The following is a 21,242-nucleotide window of genomic DNA, read 5'->3' on the forward strand; positions in this document are numbered from 1 at the left end:
CAAGCTGATGGATGAAGTCTTTCTATCATATGACCATGAAGATTTGAATCAACATTCATTCAAGTTGTCTGAAAACAAGTCCATAGCATCAACGTCTAGTGAGCTTGCTGTTACATTTATGATTCCAAGAATTGAAGGAGACAGAGGAAATGATATTCTGACTTCGAAGGCAGAGATAAAGCTGACTCAGTCACATCCCCTCGTCAAGCAATTCCCATTCAAAACAAAGCCAGGATTTATCAGCAAAGATCCCAAAGCAAGGGTAACAAAGGTGTGGATAGATGATATTGAAAGGCTGGTGTTGGAAAAACTTGATAAGAAAGGTCATGAAGAGGAAGTTGTCTGCCTTTACATGCTAGTCGTCTTTTTCTTTTGTCGTTCAAGTGGAGACAATTTAGACGTCTCGTATGTTGGTTTGGTTAAGGATTTGGAAACCATGGACTCTGTCTCTTTTCCTGATCTTATTCATGAACACCTGATGGAGAGCATCAAGACTGTCAAAAGAAACAATCTTCATATCAGGAATTGCAGTGGTTGCACTATATATTCTCTTGTGAGTTAGTTTTTTTTTTTTACTTTCATAACATCTGTCAATAAATATTACTTTCTTAGATACAAAATATCTTATTAGTTATTATTTTTTGCAGCTTTGGTTGGCTGAGCATTCTAACATAGATGAGATATCATCAAACATCGTCAAGGTCATTTTCAATGCTACACCGAGAGCTGCGAAGTGGGACTTGGCAGCAATGAAGAAAGCAATGCTCAAGAAGAATATTACGTTCTTAAAGGTACCTGTTTGTGAACATTTCATGATTTATTATTGACCTTCATGCATCTATGACAATATCTCTAAATTCCTTAAAAATGAATGCATAATAAGTTACGTTAGCAAAAAAGGATAACTGCATAATAAGTTATGCACCTTAATAAATCAATGCATAACATGTTATGCAGCCGAATATATGAATGCATGACCGGTTATGCATTTTTCAATATTGAAAAGGAGTTAAGCAGGGTTGTGTTTTTAAATTCATAATAAGTTATGCACCTTAACAAATCAATGCATGACATATTATTCAGTTCCAATATTAAATGCATGACTAGTTATGCATTGTTTAGATTAGCTGCATCACAGGTTATGCATATAAAAAATGTTGTTATATTTGTTATGCATTCCTTTGATGAGTGTCATTAATCATGTTGCAGTATAATGAGAAATTCAGAGATGAGTACAGTGCAATGGAGATGGAATTCTGTGAACCAAGAAAACCAAGAAAAAGGAAAGAGATATATGATCTCGTCGCAATGAATCTTGAAGAGAACAGGGACAAGTATGAAGAAGCATTTCTGGATGCGATTAAGATCATTGAAGAAGAACGTGTCCCCCCGATTGTGCTGAAGCAAGGTTGCAGATCATTGAAGCAAAGCTGAAAGACATGAAGCAGACTCAGGAGAGGAATAGACAGAGTGGAGTAGACTTCAATGAAAAGTTGTATAATTACGTGAAGGAATTGCTCGTTGATTGTGGCAACATAGAAGTGCAGGAGGAGTCGTCAGGTGGACCTAGTGTCAATGTATCATCAGCTGAGCCAAGCGACCCACTGAGCCAAAACTTCCAAGAATGAGACTCTTGTTGAACTGGTATCTTCAACTGAACCACCTATGTGCAGAACCACCACCATCTCCCTGTTCCCGCTCAACCACCACCACAACCACCTCTACCAACTCTCAAATCACTCAACCACTATAACCCATCTCCACTACCATCATTACCACCTATCTAGCCACCTAATTTCCCATTTTGATACACGTTTTTCTTCCAAAACCCTAACGTGTGAAAATTGGTAAATTAGGTTGATTTAGATGGACAATTGGACGTAGCTAGAGCATCAGGAGAGGAATTGGAGGCATGGGTCGACATCTACCAGTGTCATCAGTGATTAGGTAAACTTTAATAGAAATTTTTATATGAACCCTAATTCCATAAATTGGGGATTTTTGGGGGAAATTGATGGTACTTCTAATTAGAAGCATGGGTCACGTATTAGGGGTGTTATCAGTGTGTTAGGTGAGTGAATTTTGGATTTCTGGGCAAAACCTAATTTCACTGATTTTGGGGGAAAATTGGGGGAAAGCCCTAATGATGTAATTGGGTATAAATATGTGGTGAGGGATGTGTGTAAAAACTATGTTGGGATTAGCCCACATCCAGGACTGCTAAGTTCTGTTAATTCTCTTGTCCTGTTGAATTTTCATGTTTCAGTTAAATGTGCTAGTAGTTAATTCTCTTGCTGTGTTTTGTTAATTTCTTGCTTTGTTCTGTTATATGTTAAATGTTCTGTTAATTTCTTGCTCAGTTAGTATGTTCTGTTAAATGTTCTGTTATAAATATGTTAAATGTTCTGTTATTGTTAGTTCAGTTAGTTGTATCCTGTTTAGATGTTGCTCACTGTTAGTATCAATTCACTATCATGTTTGTTGTTGCTTTGTCACTGTCAATTTGAAGGAATGCTAGGCTAGGTATCTGTGAAGCAATGTGCTGATTGTGCAATGGCAAGAAATCAGTGCTCATAGCAAGCTGATGTTCTTGCCATTCTCCTTGTATGCTTAGGTTGTAGTGTTGATTGTGCATTGGGAGAAGCTAGTGCTTATAGCAAGCTAGTTTTCAACCCATTCTATAGGAATGCCTGTATTCTTGCCTTAGTATTGCTTCTTGTCAGTTTCTTTATCACCCCTGCCCTTGGCCTTAGGCCTTGGTCCATTCTTGTTTTGTTCTTTGCTTTTGCTGCTGCCCTGTTGTATCTTTCATTTTATTTTCTGTTGCTTTTGCATTGTTTTGTCCACTGTAATTTTCATTTGCTTCTGTTCACTTTTATTTTGCTGTTGCTTTGTTCCTTGCTTGTACATTCTATTTGCTGTCCCCTGCTGTGTGCTCTCTTGTGCTGCTGTGCAGCTCTTTCTTTGCACTGCTTGTGCAGCTGCCCTGCCAAGCTGCTGCCACTCTTGCTCCTGCTGCTTGTGCTGCTACTTCTTTTCTTGTTGTGCACTTGCCTTGCTGTGCACTTTCATCTGCTGCACTGCTGCTGCACTGCTTGTGCAGTTGCTACTGCTGCTACCACTTCCACTGCTGTCAAGCTGCTGCTGCTCTTGTTGCTGCCTTGTCTGTTGCTGTCAGGCTGCTGCTACCCTGCCACTCCTTCTCCTGCAGCCAACTGAACCCAAGTTCCAATCCAACTGAGCCCAATTCAAATCAGTAAAGCCCAAAGGCCCAGACTCTCTACTAAAACAAAAGCCCAAGATCTAGACAACTGAGTCCAAAGCCCAAATTCATTAAGGCCCAATCCAATTCAATTAATTGTGGGCTTAACCCAAAAGCCTGAACTCACTGTAAGGCCTAAGCCCATTTGCACTTCAAAGATAACTGAGCCCAAGCTCAGTTCATTTTAACAAACCCATTAGTACATTAAGCCCAATAGTTCCAAAGGGGTATTCTAAGCCCTAAGCAAATCTAGGAACCCAGATAGCTAAAACACTTCCGAAACACACCCGATCTCTGTGGATCGACCCGTACTTGCACATTTGCCACTTTCGACACCGTGCACTTGCGGTTATAATTTGTAGGACCTTTTAGAAGCCTACCAAGTTTTTGGCGCCGTTGCCGGGGATTGGTGCTGTGTTTTATCTGTGTTTTTCTTTAGCTATTTTGCATTTCATTTCATAGCATTTGCTTCTGCATCTGCTTCATTTCATTTGCTGTTGGACCTGCTGATTCTGAACCTGTTTTTCCTCTGCTGGGACGCCACCAAGGAAAAGAACCAAAACCCAACTGGGTTTTTGCAACAATATCAGAGCAGCTGGGCTGTGCTAAAAAGGTAAGCCTAAACCCATTCCATTTGAGAGAACCCAACCTGTGGGCTTCCAAATTTTTAATTGTGGGCTTGTAATAATTAACCCAATTTTTTTGGGCTTTTTATTTTTTTATTTTGGGTTTGTAATAATTTATTTGTGGGCTTGTATTTATTTTTTGTGGGCTTGTTTAAATTCTTTCATTGGACTTGTATTTTGAACTCTGGGTTTAAACCCAGCTGAGCTTGTAAGCATCAATTGGACTTGTATTCCACTCGAAAGTGGACCTCGAAACCAAAGTTTTAAAACAAACGTCGGGCCTTAACCAACTGGGCCAAATTAAACTTTCAAAATTAAAACTTAGTGTTTCGTGGGCCGCAGCCTTCCATCCATTTCATTAGAGGCTTGCACAGTGGGCTTGCTCCCATACAAAAACCAAATTTTATTTTATTTATTTAAAAAAAAAAAAAAAAAAAAAAAAAACCTTTTGTTCCTTTTGTATATATTTTGCTAATCCAATTTGATCTCGGCTAAAATATGTTGGATTTTTGCCTTGAATAACGGAGTTTTAATTCTGCTTTCGCCGAAATCGGGTATTCTCTCTCCTTTTACTCTACTCAGCATGTCCCTTTCCATATGTTGCATTTTAATTCTTTCCATATTTTGAAACATTGAGGACAATGTTTAGTTTAGGTTTGGGGGTATAGAGTAGATACCATGATAATTTGCCATAATTGAAAACGAACTCCTTCTTCTTTTTTGAAAAAATTGAAAAATTCCAAAAAAAATTGAAAAATCAAAATTGAAAAAAATTAAAAAAATGAAAAAAATCATAAAAATGGAGCTCATTTACCTTGAAATGTTGACTCTTGTGCAAATATGTATTTTTATTAGGAGTCTTAGTCTAGATATTTAGGCACCCTGATTCTAGCACAATTCACATAGTGATAAGAAATTTGCACGCGCACGATCTACCAATACATGTATGGCCTCGATCTTCAAGGTGTTGGATAGGAAGTTACGATTGCCAATCACTTTAGAATACTGAACGAAACTTGACTAGCTTGTTCTTTGGTTGGTTGGGATAGAAGGTGGAGGTTACATTAAGAAAAACAACCATCGAATTTAACTGGGTGCATCAAAAAGGGCTACCTCTTGCAAAGTGTCATGTAATCTTTTGTTTCCTTTTGTATATGTATCAAAAGTGTTTCTATGTAAAAAAAAAAAAAAAAATCAAGTATTTTTCAATTCCATCCTCTCTTGTTCCAAAAATAAAAGAGAGTGGTCAATGTAAATAAGAGTCATGTAAAGAGTCATCTTTTGTGTTTTATTGTAATAAGCAAGGAAGGGTGTATGCCATTGATGTACAACGCGAGTAATTGTGAAATACCTCCAACTCATTCACAATTCTCGTAAAGTCCGGACAGCTAGCTAGATTTCGACCTTGGTTCTTAGCCTGAGAAACTATCTCTTGGTGATTAGTAGTCATAACTTCAGATCTTTCTTTACACATGTGTAGATACACTTTACACTCTTATCACATGTCATTTTTTTGTTATCAGTGCTAGGATTGTGCCTTTGATAGCTAGATTGACATCTCCATTTTGCTGTGAGCTTAAACTGTTTTGCACATGTCACATTTGATGGAATCTGAGCTTATATTTTGACCTAGAACTTTGTAGGTACGTTCTAAGCAAACCTTCACGAGACTTCAACTCGTCCACTAGGGACACTTAGTGGTTTAAAAGGCTTAGTGCATACGCTAAATGCATTCGAGAGACCAGCGACAGTGGTATAGTTAGGATTTCCTTAGTTTTGTTTTACTTGAGGACAAGTAAAATTCAGGTTTGGGGGTATTTGATGAGTGCCAAATATTGTATATATTTATCCCTTTTTGTTGGCTTTTTAACTCATCTTTTGTGCATTAATTCTACATTTTATCCCATATTCTGTATTTTCATTGTTTTCAAGAATAAATATTTTTATTAATTAATTTTGCATTTTTAGGTAATAAATAAAGTTCGGATGAGTCGCGGAGCGAAAAGAGCAGAAAAGTAGTGAAAAGCCGGAAGAAATTACGCAAGGAAGCCGCGAAGAATGGTGCGCACAACCTCATTTTCTACACACAAAAGCGCCTCCGTTCTCAGCCATCAGATCATTTCTCAGAAGCATCCGACGGTCGCTCCCTCATAGAGCATCGAAATCTGATGTCTCTGCCGAGCACCACAGAGATGAAATTCCAAGCCTTCAGATTAGATGGTAGTTGAATCCAACGGTCGCTCCCTTGCTGTGCATCGAAGATTGATATCTCCGCCTAACACTACAACACCTAACTCCATCTGGCATCGTTGATTTTGTTGTATCATATAATCCAACGGTCGCTCATCGCTTGCCTCCGCATCACCGTCCGATCTACCAATCATCATCACATCCCACGGTCGAGATTCGCCAAACATCAAACTCGATGATCCCACTACACACCTTAGTGACCGAACACTATACCCCAAACCAAACATCACCTAATCTCATTCTATCGACCCATCTCCACCATCACCACCCACCCTGTGCAGAACCACCACCATCTCCCTGTTCCCGCTCAACCACCACCACCACCACCTCTACCAACTCTCAAATCACTCAACCACTATAACCCATCTCCACTACCATCATTACCACCTATCTAGCCACCTAATTTCCCATTTTGATACACGTTTTTCTTCCAAAACCCTAACGTGTGAAAATTGGTAAATTAGGTTGATTTAGATGGACAATTGGACGTAGCTAGAGCATCAGGAGAGGAATTGGAGGCATGGGTCGACATCTACCAGTGTCATCAGTGATTAGGTAAACTTTAATAGAAATTTTTATATGAACCCTAATTCCATAAATTGGGGATTTTTGGGGGAAATTGATGGTACTTCTAATTAGAAGCATGGGTCACGTATTAGGGGTGTTATCAGTGTGTTAGGTGAGTGAATTTTGGATTTTTGGGCAAAACCTAATTTCACTGATTTTGGGGGAAAATTGGGGGAAAGCCCTAATGATGTAATTGGGTATAAATATGTGGTGAGGGATGTGTGTAAAAACTATGTTAGGATTAGCCTACATCCAGAACTTTCAAGTTCTGTTAGTTTTCATGTTTCAGTTAAATGTGCTAGTAGTTGCTGTGTTTTGTTAATGTCTTGCTTTGTTCTGTTAACTGTTAATTTCAAGTCATATGTTAATTTCAGTTCATGTTGTTTTGTTTCAGTTCATGTTGTTATGTTTAGTTCAATCTGCTGCTCTGTTAAATTCTCCTGTTATTTATGTTAATGTTCATGTTCTGCTAATGTCCTGTTTAGGTTTTGTTCATTGTTAGTTCAGTTAGTTATGTTACTGTCATGTTTAATTCACTGTCATTTGAAGGAATGCTAGGCTAGATTTCTTAGAAGCTTTGTGCTGATTGTGTAATGGAAGAAATCAGTGCTTAAAGCAAGCTGATTTTCTTGCCATTCTTGTTGTATGCTAAGGTTGTAGTATTGATTGTGCATTGGGAGAAGCTAGTGCTTATAGCAAGCTAGTTTTCAACCCATTCTATAGGAATGCCTGTTTTCTGCCTAGCTTTGCTTCATTTCAGTTTCTTATTCATCCCTGCCCTTGGCCTTAGGCCTTGGTTCATTCTTGTTTTGTTTTGCTTTTGTTCATTGTTTTGTTGCTGTTTAGTTTTCATTTGTTTTGTTTCTTGTTTTTGCCCTGTGTTGTTTTTGCTTGCTGCATTTTCTGCACTGCCTTGTCTGTTTCTGCTACACTGCTGCCTCTGCTGTTGTCTGCTGCAGCAGCTGTTGCTGCAGCCTTTGCTTTCCTGTGCACTGCTTGTGCAGCTGCTGCTGCAACTCATCTGTTGCTGCCACTTCTTTCTCCTGCAGCTGCTGTTGCTGTTGCCTTCCTGCAGTGCAGCACTTGTGCTGCTGCTGCTGTTGTTGCTGCTGCTTCCTGCAGCCAAGCAAAGGTCCATCAAACTGAAACCACAGCTCAGGTTAAGACCCAAAGGCCTAGCTAAATCAAAGCTCAAGTTCAGTCCACCAAAGCCCAAATTTCATTAAGGTCAAAAGCCTAAATTTAAGGCCCAAAGCCCATTTGCACTTCAAAGATAACTGAGCCCAAGCTCAGTTCATTTTAACAAACCCATTAGTACATTAAGCCCAATAGTTCCAAAGGGGTATTCATAGCCCAATAGCAACTTAGAACCCAATTAGCTAGAACACTCCAAAACACACCCGATCTCTGTGGATCGACCCGTACTTGCACGAGCTACAACCGACGACCGTGCACTTGCGGTATTACTGTAGGCCCCCGTTTATTTGCGCATAATTTTATACACCTTTTAGAGGCCTGCCAAGTTTTTGGCGCCGCTGCCGGGGACTATCAATTTATCACAACCTGCTGCTGCAATTAAAGATGATGCTGGTGGACCACAACAGCAAGCTGAAAATCTGCAACAACCTGCTGTTGAGATACCACAACATCAAACTGAAGAACCACAACAACCAGAAGAGCCAGTGGCTGAAAAGCCACAACAAGTAGCTGTTGACATGGTTGATGATGCAGAGAAGGAGATGGTGGTTGAGAATCCTTTAACTCCTGGTGCCACACAAGATGCTGAAAAAGAAAAAGGCTATAATGAAGATGCTGAGATGGAGACCATTTCAAAAAACCTGGTACCTAAAATATAACATCTTTTATTATGGTATTTTTATTAATGTCAAATCAACTATGTACTACTTATTATTTTTAATCAACTATAAACTGTTTACTATATTGTTGTTTTGCTGTTTAATCAACTGTTTACTTAATTTCATAATAAACTGTTTATATCTAACACATTTTGGTTACATGAATCTCTAGGAAGAAGACGTAGGAGGGGAGTTTGTACCAAGAACAGAATTTTTGAAGAGGTCAACATTGAAGAAAAAGTCAGTATTGAAGCGAAAAGCAAACAAGGCAGAAGAGGATGGGAAGCAACCAGGAAGCAAGGTAAGAAGAATCAAGGAAAGGACAACATGGAATCAAAGTACAACCAGTGTACTACTCAAACATTGTGAGCTAGGGAAGCAGAAGAATCAAAAAGACAAGCCTGATGAGAATAATGTTGATGAAGAAAATCCCCGTACGTCTGCTGGCTTGCCGTTCAGAAAATTACCTCCGCTGGAAACAATGGAATGCTTTCAAGATTACAAGGATACAATAAAACCAGCCTTGATGGAAGTACTGGTGACATACTTTAAGAATGCCAACAGCCTGTAAGTACATCAAAACTACCTTTATGCTTGTTTGCATAATATGTCATGCAACTCCCAGTGTTTAATGCATGATTAGTTATGATTGTTTAAAATATTTACATCACATGTTATGCAGCTCCAATGTTTAATGCATGTTCAGTTATGCAAAAAATGTTGTTATATTTATTATGCTTGTTTAAGAAATCAATGCATTACAGGTTATGCTTCTTATGAAATAAATGCATAACAAGTTATGCTTAAAAAAAAACCCATGCATAACACAACCTTCTAGTTTATGGTTCTGCCGCATGTCACTTGAATAAAACATCTCACCAATTATGTCTTATGTCATCTGCATAAATTCGGCTTGGAGTATCAGAGAAGGAGAAGACCCGTACTTGTGGGATATTCGGATTCACGGAGATATAATAAGGCAGCTAATGAACAATGAATACTTAGAAGACCAAGTGGTACGCTACTACAGTTATAGGTTGTTCAGGAAGCGGGAAAATGAAAAGATGGCTGATAGTGTTGAGCATAGGTATGCGGAGTCTGCATTCATGACGCCAGATGCTTGGGTAAGTCAAGAAAATAAAATCATTTTTCTACATAACAAGTCATTCCTGCATATTATCTTATGCCCATATAATTACTTCAGCATAAAATGTTATGCAACTAGATTGAACTGCATAACAAGTTATTCAGCATTGTTTTCTACACCTGTTGTGCACCTTTTCAATTGCATCCACTAACTTTTTTTTCCTAAAAAATATTTCTTTTGCAGTTCTTTGTTAAAACAAAGGAGAAAGATGTGATTGCCAAATTTGTTGGAGAATTCATCTTGAATCTCCCTATTGAAGTTGAGAGAATGTTCATTCCAATGAACTATATGACAAAGGAAAACCCTGCTGGTACACATTGGAAATTGTTAGAGTATGACTTTTCAGAGGGTGAGTGGAACTACTATAACAGTCTTGAAGGCTATAAGTCTAACTACAAGAAACAAGCTCTCATAATGGCAAAGGCTTGTATGCCGTATTTGATCCAAAGATATGATGAACTGAATCTATCACCACAAATCGTGGATATAAAGCGGGAACCGCTTGTATACAAGGATATTTTTACCAAGATTGTTCCTGGACAAGGTCATCACCCCGACTGCCTCATATTTGTATGCTATTATATGAAGATGAGCATGAAGTCTCAAGTCAGGGACAAATGGCTGAAGTTGGGAAAGGAAGATGCAGTAAAAAAAGCCAACAAGAAAAGAGTAAGTCTGGTATTGAAAATGCTGACGGATCTTGGAAACAGTTGGGCGATAGATGCCAATGAAGACATCTGGGATGATGTTGCGCGTCAATGTGATGAAGCTGCGCGTCAAATGTGAAGCTGTGCATAATAGAAAGGCTCAAATATAACTTTGTTTTAACAACCTGTGTGTTGTTGGTAGGTTGAGAAATTTAACTTGGGAGTGAAAACTAATGGGAAAGTAGTTAGTGTGAAGCTTAACTTCAGTCAGTAGTTATGTGTAATGTGTTGGTATGAAAACTTAACTTTATTCAGTAGTTCTTGTCAGAACAGCTTATGTTATCTTGTCGATGTTTATATATATTTATTATATATCAATGCTGGTTTCAGTGCTTCTATTTGATGCAATCTTATTTCATTTAACTGTACTATGATATAAATATTACAAGGAAAATGAAGGAACAACAGGTTACATATAAACATCTAAATAACAAGTTATGCAACAAAATAAACCTGAATAACATGTTATTCCTAATAAAATAAATGTGCATGACTTGTTATGCAGATGCAGATGCATGAAGGAACCACATTTGCATGAGTCGTTATGCAGCCATCTTTAAAAGAATAAATGCACAACAGATCGTGCATCATCGAAAAACAATGCATAAGAGATTATGCATCTTCAAAACAATAACGCATAATACGTTATGCATCATAAAAACTAATGCATAACAAGTTATGCGTCATCAAAAACTAAAGCATAATCCATTATGCATTTAAGAATAAAAATGAAAACATTATCTGATAGAAGCAGAAAAACACACAGTGAAAAAAAAAAGTATTTTTCATAAAACCAATACAAAAAAGAAACTAAGTAAAGAAAAAGTACTTGTTCATAAAAACTAATACAGAAAATAATGAAAGAAAAATGAATAAGGTTCAAACATAAAAGTAATAGTCTGAAGAAACAAACAAGATAATTGCTCTTCTTTAACTTCCCTTAGGCTGCTTCGGCGGCTTCTTGTAACAGGTAGGATTCGTACATGTTTGCTTGTTATGATGACCAAGCTCAAAACAATTACCACAGCGCATATCTCTCCTGGGCGGATTCTCATATCTGCTCAAATGCCTATTAGCTTGCGGTCTCCCTGGCGGCCTCCTAACATCAGGTACATCGATAATATCATTACCTTCATAAACTTCAGGCCTGTTATAGTTCGGAATAGGATGAATTGCATGACTATAGGCATTATTGAAGTATGAAGTAGTGAAACAAGGTTCAACAAAATCATATGGATTAGAACCAGACATTGTTATCGATGCAAAAGCATGCACACATGGAAAACCATAGACGCGCCACCTCTGACAGGTACATGTCCTTGCCTCAAGGTTAACACTATGAGAACTGTCCCCTCCTTCCACTTCATAAACATGAGTATCGGACTGTATAACCAGCCAGGTTAAACCCCCATCAATAAGAGCCTTCATCTTATTTTCATTCTTCGGTGTGAGAATTGTTATGAAACTATTACCAGTATTCCGCCTTTCTGACATCATACTCATCACATCCTTCCTTATCTGATCTAGAAGAGCATTTGCAGGGAGCTTCTTGTGTACCTTCATCCAACTATTGAAGGATTCAACAAGAGTAGAAGATGTCCTACCATACCTACAACCATGGAAAAAGGAATTTGACCACTTCTCTGGAGGGATATCTTCAATATAGTCGGAAACCCAACCACAACCAAGTCCCCTAATAGTAGCGATGGCAGTTTGGAAACCTTCGGGACTAAGAGCATAAGCAGCAGCTTGAAATGAATCAATAACTGCACCATACCTTTCGTCAGATGCATTAATAGGTAAGTTCATCTTAAGATGATAATAGCAGAAACTATGGAAGGCTCCAGGAAAGTAAAATGGAATCGCTCTCTTTAATCCTTCTGCACGATCAGATAAAAATGTGATTGGCCTTTGATCATGATCAAGAACATTACTCAAATTCCTCATGAACCATTCCCAGTTATCATTATCTTCACCAGGTACCAGGGCCATGGCTAGTGGGAAGAAGCCTGCACAGAAAAAAAATATAAAATCAAGCCAGCGTCTACATGAAGTATGTGCAGCTAAAAAAATGCATAATGACTCATGCATCTAAACTAAATAATGCATAAGACATTATGCAGCTAAAACAAAAAATGCATAATGTCTTATGCATCTAAACAGAAATGATGCATGACCAGAAAAGTGAAAACAAATAATGCATAATGTCTTATGCATCTAAACTAAATGATGCATAAGACATTATGCATGTGCATAAAAAGGATGCATGAAATCAATAAGTGAAAACCATAATGCATAAGACATTATGCAGCTAAAACAAAAAATGTATAATGTCTTATGCATCTAAAACAGAAATGATGCATAACCAGAAAAGTGAAAACAATAATGCATAAGACATTATGAAGCAAAAATCAATAATGCATGAGACATTATGCACATATATAAAAAGGATGCATTATCATAAAAATTACCATTTTCAGCATTGATAGCGGTTGCATCCATGAGGCATCCTCTATATGTCCTTGTAAGAAAGGTAGCTTCGACATAAACCATGGGGCGAAGGTAACGATAACCATGGATGCATGCCTCGAAAGCAATAAAAATACGCACAAACTTATTTGAAGTTTCCTCATCTTCTAATTCAGCTGAACTATCCTCGTTCGCTTCAAGTTCATCCGTTTGAACTTGAAAATCAATCCAACTCCCAGGATTTGTGCTGCGAATGGAATCTACATACCATGACATATGCGAATACGACATGGCTTCATCACCAAATATATCCTCATACACTTTCTCTCTATCGTTGTAAGCTTGGTAGTATTTCACATTGATCCCGTAGCTAGTTTTGAAAAACTTTGCCAAATCAGATGCTTTGAAACTCGGATCACTTCGGATTTCATCCTTGATCAGACTAGAAACAAATTTACTGTTGAGCCTGTGGAAAATCCTTTCAGTTCCAACACCACAGGTATGACTGCTCTCATATTTCTTAACCTTAAGCATCCTGTTTTCAACATCAACAGCACAAACCTTATACTCCCAAGGGCAATTTTCTTTTGAGCATTTTGCATAGAACCTTCTAGGTTCATTCTTCTTATATACAAGAACACGCCCAGCTTTTAACTCGTATTTCTTCACTACGATACGTACCTCTGCTACACCTTCAAAAAACACTTTACCAGCTTCACCAAGTAATTTATCCCAACCTTCAGTCTTAAGAACCTTGTTAACAGGCACAGAACCATCTTCAAGGAAATTCACCATAGCTTGTTCGGGTTCAGGTTCTATTACACGACTACTTGAAGATCTACTACGACTTCTGGAAGAATTACAGCCAACTTCGACAAGTAAATCAAAGCTCTTCTGACCTTTACAGTGGCAACGAGATACAAAACATTGAAGCAGAATATCAGAATCAACTCGCACAAACTTGCTTCCATCATTAAAGGAAAATCTGACATGATGCGGTAATAAACGAGTCCACTTCTGGCAAACGGCTGTCTTCAAAGACTCCAAAGTTGTGTTGACATCAACAGGATGTGCTAAGAATTCACTGAAGTAGTGAATTACAGCTAGTGCACTACCAACATGCATTTTCACCCTGCAAAACACAAAAGAGAAAAAACCAAACATATCTATCCTGCATATTGCTTCACAAAAATTCTTACTCAAAATTAAAAGATCAAATCAACAACAGCAAACAATCTACATTAACTATAATCAGATGAGAAATCAATAGGATATCAAAATCAATAACAGATAACAGATCAAAAATAAGAATGAAAAAACAAATCAAATAAAAAATCCAACAGAACAGAAGCAAAACCTAGTAAATTGGTATGTCAACATCGGAACATGAAATCGAAACAAAAAAATTTAATCGAAAAGATCTACATTGATGTTAACAAATTCAAAACCTAGAAAATAAACAAAAACTCAAAAACAAGCTTAAAAGATCTAAAAAACGATTCGAAAAATTAAATTAAGCTTCGGAAACCTAAAATAATAGATCCTAATCTTACAGAAACTAAAACATAGAATCGAATCAAGATTAAACAAAAATCAGAATCAAGATTGGAATAAAAACGAACGAACCTGAAGCTTTGCTGAGTAAATTGAATCTCGGCAATCAAGGACAAGTGAGGCTAAAGCTTGCTGAGTAAATTGAATCTCCGTAATCAAGGACAATTCTCAATAATCAATCTGTCGAAAATAAACAGGATAAATTGAAACTGAAAGTGAGGCTAAATTGGGAAATAAAAAAGAAAATAAACGAATTTTGAAAACTCTGGGCCTGCAAATAATTTGTTGGCCGCTTTTGGGTGCGCCCGTGAGATTTTATGGAGGTGGGTTTCACAATAGGAAAATGTGTAAGAATGGGTCTCCCTGTAGTTTTCACATATATAAAAACAAAATACAACCAGATCAAAGGAATTAAAATCTAAAATATGTGTCTTCCTCATTCTCCATTCTCCTTAAGAAGCTTGGTTTTTCTTCATAATATATGACAACTCCCTGCTTAGCAACACTCCTTTCTTAGCCATATTATCAGCTGAAAAATTAGTCTCCCTATAGGAGTGTTTAAAAGTGATGTAAGGTATTAATCTTCTTATCCTCTCCCATCTACTCTGGACTATCCATGGCACCTTATTGTTTGAAAAAGCCACTATGACTGCTTTTGAATCCAAAATAAAATAAACTTGTTGAAAGAATTTGCTGATAGCCCACTCACCTGCCACTATTAAAGCCATCACTTCAGCTAGGTAATTAGTAGCTAGACCAATCCCTCCTGATGCTGCTCCAACACATTCTCCTGAGTTAACTCTAGCTACAAACCCAAAACCTGCCAACCCTGGGTTGCTTTTTAATGCACCATCACAGCAAATCAAAACTTGATGGACTTCAGGCAATTTGAAGAAAACTTGTTTCACTGTTGCACATGTAGCTTTTATACCTGAAATTCCAAAAAAATGAAGTATCTGCAGATCATCTACTCTCCCCCACATTTTACCTATCATTCTAATACTGCTTTCCTTTGTAATTCTCATAATTTTTTGTTGGAAGTACTCATTATTAGGTACAAATGCGTCATAAATAACTGCATTCCTCAAAAACCACAGTTCTACCATTATGTTGAATGAACAAATATACCGTACTTCCTTAATAGCTGGACTATGTCCTTTAGCACCCTTCATAATCTCCTCAAAGTCCACCGGTTTTGAACATTTGAAGATTTCACTCATCCAATGCCATATTCTTTCACTGAAATCACATGACCACAGAAGATGCTCCATTGTGTCTTGATTGTTGCCACATAGGTAACATTTTGAAACAGTATGAAAACCTTTTTTTCTGACAGTTTCTTCAGTAGCACAATCCCCTCTTAGAATTTTCCATACATTACAAGAAGTGTAAGGGTGGATACATGGCTGCCATACCTGTTTTTCCCAAGTGACTTTTGAGTGTTTCTTCCTTATCATTTGAGCTGCATTAGCCACAGTAAATGAACTTGTTATATCCTGAGTCCATATTCTTTTATCTTTCCCATGTCTTAAAACTGGCTGTTCATTAGTATCAAAGAAATTAACCATAGCTGCTGGTATGTTCCATTCACCATTTTGTATCAGATCACTAACCTTTAAATTAGTATTTTGTAGAATGTAGATATCATCTTCATGTCTTTCAATTATAGCATAATCTTTCACCCATTTGTCCTTCCAGACTGATTCCATCACCTACCAACCATCTACTTCCTTCATACATCTCATTCATCACCCATTTGATGTCAGGCCACAGGGAAGTTTGTTTATAATACTTTATCCATTCACCATTTATGTCCTTGTACTTTGCCCTCATAAATAAAGTCCATTCTTCATCTTCATTTTCTATCTTCCATAATAACTTCATCAAGATTGCTTTATTCATTGTTTCCAATTTTATCAACCCCAAGCCACCTTCCTCAACTGGTGCATTTACTTCATTCCATTTAACAGTCACTAGTTTCTTCACATTTGGATCTCTAGACCATAAAAAGTTTCTAATAATTTTTCCACATATCAAAATTACTGACTTTGGCCATTTGTACACTGACGTTCACTACACCAAATCCTGGTTTTTGCAACGCCATATTTTTAAATGTGGAACGGATATAAATGTTACAGATGGAGAAACGGAAATATACGTTGCACAATAAAATATACGTTGCATCATTTATAATTTAACTCATAACAATAGAACATAATTTTTGCACCGTTGATATAGTTTGTGATCCTACGGTTATTCTAAATAGTGTTATTTTCAAGGGTTTTTATATACTTATCTGTTTTTTTTTCAGATTTTTTGCGGAACTCTTTTTCGGTTTCTTATCTTCCTCCTACACTCCTTTTCGAAAATCTGCTTCTTATCTTCCTTCTACACTCCCATCTGAAAATCTCATAGACCCAATCTCAGCTCTCACGAATTAAAGACTAATTATAACCATATCTCAAAATCAAAACCCATGTATCATATTTCACTGAGGCAATCGCTTCGATTTCTTCAAGTTTCATTCTTTCTCCGGAATTTCTGTCCCCGGAATCAAAGAAATCTCATTTCTACTAACATCCTCTCAAAAGATTTCTGAATTTGAGAGAGTTTCATTCAATTAGTACAACCCTTTATCCCTTCGTCCTGTTACAATTAAACCCTAGATTTGGACCAAATCGGTAAGTTTCTTTGATTATGTAGGGTTTTAAAGTTATGTTTTTGATTTCTTTATTATTTTAAGTTACTATAAGTTTCTTGTTCAGATCCATTTTGCGGATTTATGGTTTGATTTGGGTTTTTGTTGATTTGATTTGGGTTTTTCATTGGGGGTTTGCTTGATTTTGATTTGAGGTTTGTTTGATTTTTAGGATTAAGTAATAGCGGATTTGATGGTGATTGATAGGGTACTGATTGAGGAAGCTACAGCGGTCAAGAAAGTGAAGAAGACATCGAAAATAAAGAGGGTTATTGTAGAAAATGTGAATGTAGAAGAGAGGGAAGGGAAGATTAAGGAGTTGAACTCATTTTGGCTGGATCATCTATAGAGATTTTCTATTCATATTTAGCTAATGACTCACAACTCTTGTGTTGTTTGAAATTTTTTATTTTGTTTTAATTTTTTGTATTGATCTAGTTGTTGTCGCTTGTACATCACAACTACTGAAGCTAAGGAGTTGTATCTTAACAAGGATGGGTCACTATTAAGAAGCTGCAAGTAAGTTTGTGGTGTATTCATTTGTTTGTATTTTGATTACTATTCGATTCGGGTACTGAGTTGCTAACTTGTTAGAGTTACTCTTGGTCCTAAATGGTAGGAATGTTGTATTGGAAAGCAAGTACGAACCCAAGGTTGTGAACTCTGGAGTGATTGTGGCTAAGGTATGTATAATATGCTACTTCATTTGCATTATCTCACTAAATATCAAAGAAGCTAAGGAAAGAAACCACTACAATTGTGGGTCATGAAAGCAACTGAAGTTCAAGAGTGGATGACTTCCATCTTTCCCATATAACTGAAGTTCAACAGTTGATGATATGACTCAAAAAAGTAGAGTTACTTGGAATATCATGAATCTTGAATGTAACAAACAAAAATGTGCGCCACTTATCTGTTCTAGGCTTTAATACAGGGTCACTTTTTGTCGTTTGTTATTTTTGTGCTTGCTTAGACTGTGGGCTGGATAAACTTAAATTTGTTTCCTTGTTTTTCTTTCTGTGTGTTCAACAGTTTTACAGTGTCATGGTGTTAGTGGAGTTGATGTGTGCTGCAGATAAGCATCCATTGAGTGCATGGTTAGGGAGAAGGATGAGAAGGTTAACTGCAAACTATGCAATATATACCAAGTAATGAGTTGTTCCTCTCTGCCCTGCATCTTTTATAACTACTTATGTCCAAGAGAATATCAAATTTGTTTTTCTCACTATATAGAATGAATATGTCATGCAGACTTGTTTCTTTTTATTGTTTTTCTTCCTTCTTTGTTGTTTGCATACATCATTTTTGGTTGAGGTACATTGAGGCTATTGATGCCTAGCAATTATTAGCATGCTTTCGCAGACAAACTCCCTGTGGTCGATCTATTGGGTTTGAGATGATATGCATTCTTATTTTAAACAATGCTTTAAACTTATCTCCTGCTTGCTCATGCTACTGTAAAACTCTAATTAAGAAGGTTTAAAAAATGTCGTTTATCAAGCCGGTAATATTGTGGATGTTTGGTTTATATATCATGTAATTATGGAAAGTATAGAAAAAAAAATCTAGGTACCTTGTTGGCTGATATGAGCACTTAGTTGCTTCTATCTGTAGGGTTAATTAGTTTATGTCCTCTCTTGAAAATACCATTTGTACTTTCATATTTACCATATTATTCTTAGCTTATATACTCTCTCTTGCTTCTGTAGTGCATTAAGCGCGTCTTTAAGTGTGTAGCTGGTCTACTCATTGTGCAGAAGGTGGTGAATCATGCTCAGAGGCAGAGTCAGTCTTCCAATCGCTATAATATGCTGCCTCTACTGGCAGCATGACAATGTGAAAGTTCTTCTAGATTACGGCACCACTGTCAATGTAAGTAGCATTTAATTTCTAGCATTTGATTGAATATTCCTATTAATTCTATATTCTCTCAAGTTATTATGTCTTCCTCTTTGTTTGCAGGCATGTGGAAAAACATTCGAAGACGTAGACATGCTTGAAACATCTAGTGTTTATAATCTTGTATCAACCAAATGATTACCTAGCAGATTTGAGTTTTTCCCCTCGAGATTTCCTTGGACAATTAGTTTTTCAGTTAGCTCTATAATTGGGATTTTAGCTTATTCCTACGTTCATAGACAAGCAGTGTATCCGGTATGGTTCCAGGGCCACTACATCAGGGCATAAAACTAACTTCTGTGTTGCGTAAGGTATGTTCTCTCAACACATTTTCTTTTCTCTAGAAAACTAAATTCTTTTTCTTTTTTGGTGATTTGTGCCTTAGTGTTTTTTCACACTCAGTTCATTTCCAGAAGTATAAAAGGGAGATTAGAAATCAATAGAGCTTTTGGGTTTTCCATATGTTGTTAGGTGTCTGATGAAGGATTATTGTTGCCCGATTTATGATTTCATTGTATACATGTTGTAAAGATGAGTGATTATTTTATCAGGTCAGATCCCATATTATTTGTAATACTGGAATTTCGAAAATACTAGTAAAGCTGATGGGCTAAGCTGGAAGTATCCCGCTTCACGTGAATGGACATTATATTCTCTGGTTTGTTTCATGAGACATCCTTTTTAGTTTTATTCTACCAAGTAGTAAATTTTTCTGTACTTCCGTGACGCAGAACAACTTTGTATGTTCATCCTCCCAATTTTGTTTGGCTGCAGACTACAACACCTTGCGTATTTTGGTGGAAAAGTTGGGTTACGGTATGCTGAGAGTTGTGCTCGTGGTGGGATCTGCTACTTAAACATGTGATATTTTTTATGTTCTACTTGTGTTTATGTGATTTTTTGTTAGTTCAGTTCTGTTAAATCATCGTACTTGAACACTTATAGGTTTGTCAGTTCTTTACTACTTTTACTCACTGGTTCCATCCACAATATATATGTATGAACTACTCTCTAAATTTTGAGTAAAGTGCTCCTGTACAACATATAAGCATTGTACTATGCCAACATCATATACTTCCTTGTTCTCTTTGAGTTTCGTCTTTTGGTAATCAGTTAGATTACTCTTGATGAATATGATATGAGTTATATTTTGTGAACTAGATCTTCAAGTTAATATGTTGTCTCTTGATGTTGCAACAGCATGGTAATTTGGTTGACAAAGAAAATCGGCCAACGGAGGGTCCTGTCACTATAAATGTAACTTCAGGTGCTTCTACCCAAGATAAGGTAATTTTCCTCGCAGCAAACTTGGTTCTATTTTCCAGAGTACCTTACACCATAAATCTGCACCTGAAGTGGCATCACTATGGAAATACGGTGATATTTTGTGTGATATGATATATGTGCTTGTATGGTTTGATTTGATTTGATGGCCATGTGAACGTACTGTTAAGTGTTTGTTGGTGGAATGAACATTATCGATTCTGTACTCATTTTCTTGTAATAGGTTCATATTTATTTTCTTATGATTTGTAATTAACATTTTGATTGTTCTTTCTGCAGAAAAGATGCTATGAAGCTGGTAATTTATGGATGGATTGGTCGATTACATCATGTCATTGTGCCCAGCTACAGCAAAAGAATTGGGGTACCTTATAGAGGCTAGTTGAAACTTGGGAAAGTCCTGTAGTGTGCCAACATACACACTCCCACTATTTTCTTGTTGCTCTAATCGTTAAAGCTAGGACTAAGCTAGTTCATTGTATTCTTTTCAAACTTAGTTTATATTGTTGTAAGGATTAGTGATTATCTGATCAATTTGGGTCTTTTAGTTGATCTACAATGGTATATGAAGCTGCAGAAATCTGCCGGAATTATCGTTGGAATTTATTTATTTTTTATTTGGAATTATCATCGAATTTTATTTTATTTTCACCTGTAAATGAGTTTGCAACGTATATGAGTGTTGCTCAAATTAGAGTAATACGTTGCCTAAAATATTGTAACCGTTGTACAAATTAAAGAATCGTTGCTCAAAAAACGTTGGTAAACTTGTTGACCAACGTTTTTATGCATTGCACAAATTAATTTTCCCAACGGATTTGGCGTTGCACACAAATGTTCTACGCCATATTTCCAACGGATATACGAGTTGGTGAAATTTATTGCAACGCTTATATCCGTCCCAAATCGGATGTTTTGGTGTA

The 21,242-nt window shown here is 36.9% G+C and overlaps 1 protein-coding gene and 1 long non-coding RNA gene across 4 annotated transcripts; one reads left to right on the forward strand and one right to left on the reverse strand.

The window, feature by feature from the left end:
- Positions 1-14,890: 14,890 nt before the first annotated feature.
- Positions 14,891-16,147, reverse strand: LOC113273060. Its single transcript, XM_026522830.1, has one exon. The coding sequence runs from the start codon at positions 16,145-16,147 to the stop codon at positions 14,891-14,893; it is 1,257 nt and encodes a 418-aa protein (XP_026378615.1).
- A 623-nt stretch (positions 16,148-16,770) lies between these two features.
- LOC113276462 lies at positions 16,771-20,815 on the forward strand. 3 transcript variants are annotated; one of them, XR_003324401.1, is made up of 10 exons: positions 16,771-17,119; positions 17,309-17,655; positions 17,756-17,819; positions 18,169-18,284; positions 18,846-19,008; positions 19,099-19,346; positions 19,587-19,693; positions 19,810-19,896; positions 20,236-20,322; positions 20,599-20,815. It is a non-coding gene; the product is annotated as an uncharacterized LOC113276462 (long non-coding RNA). The 3 variants fall into 3 exon arrangements; XR_003324403.1 differs by having other exon boundaries at positions 19,810-19,874; XR_003324402.1 differs by having other exon boundaries at positions 18,894-19,008.
- The last annotated feature ends 427 nt before the right edge of the window (positions 20,816-21,242 follow it).

Source organism: Papaver somniferum, chromosome 4 (assembly GCF_003573695.1).
Source record: "Papaver somniferum cultivar HN1 chromosome 4, ASM357369v1, whole genome shotgun sequence".
Classification (NCBI taxonomy): domain Eukaryota; kingdom Viridiplantae; phylum Streptophyta; class Magnoliopsida; order Ranunculales; family Papaveraceae; genus Papaver; species Papaver somniferum.

What these genes read in the sequence shown, in the direction of transcription:
- LOC113273060 (XM_026522830.1), bottom strand. Translation starts at nt 16,147, where the DNA reads ATGGAATCAGTCTGGAAGGACAAATGGGTGAAAGATTATGCTATAATT.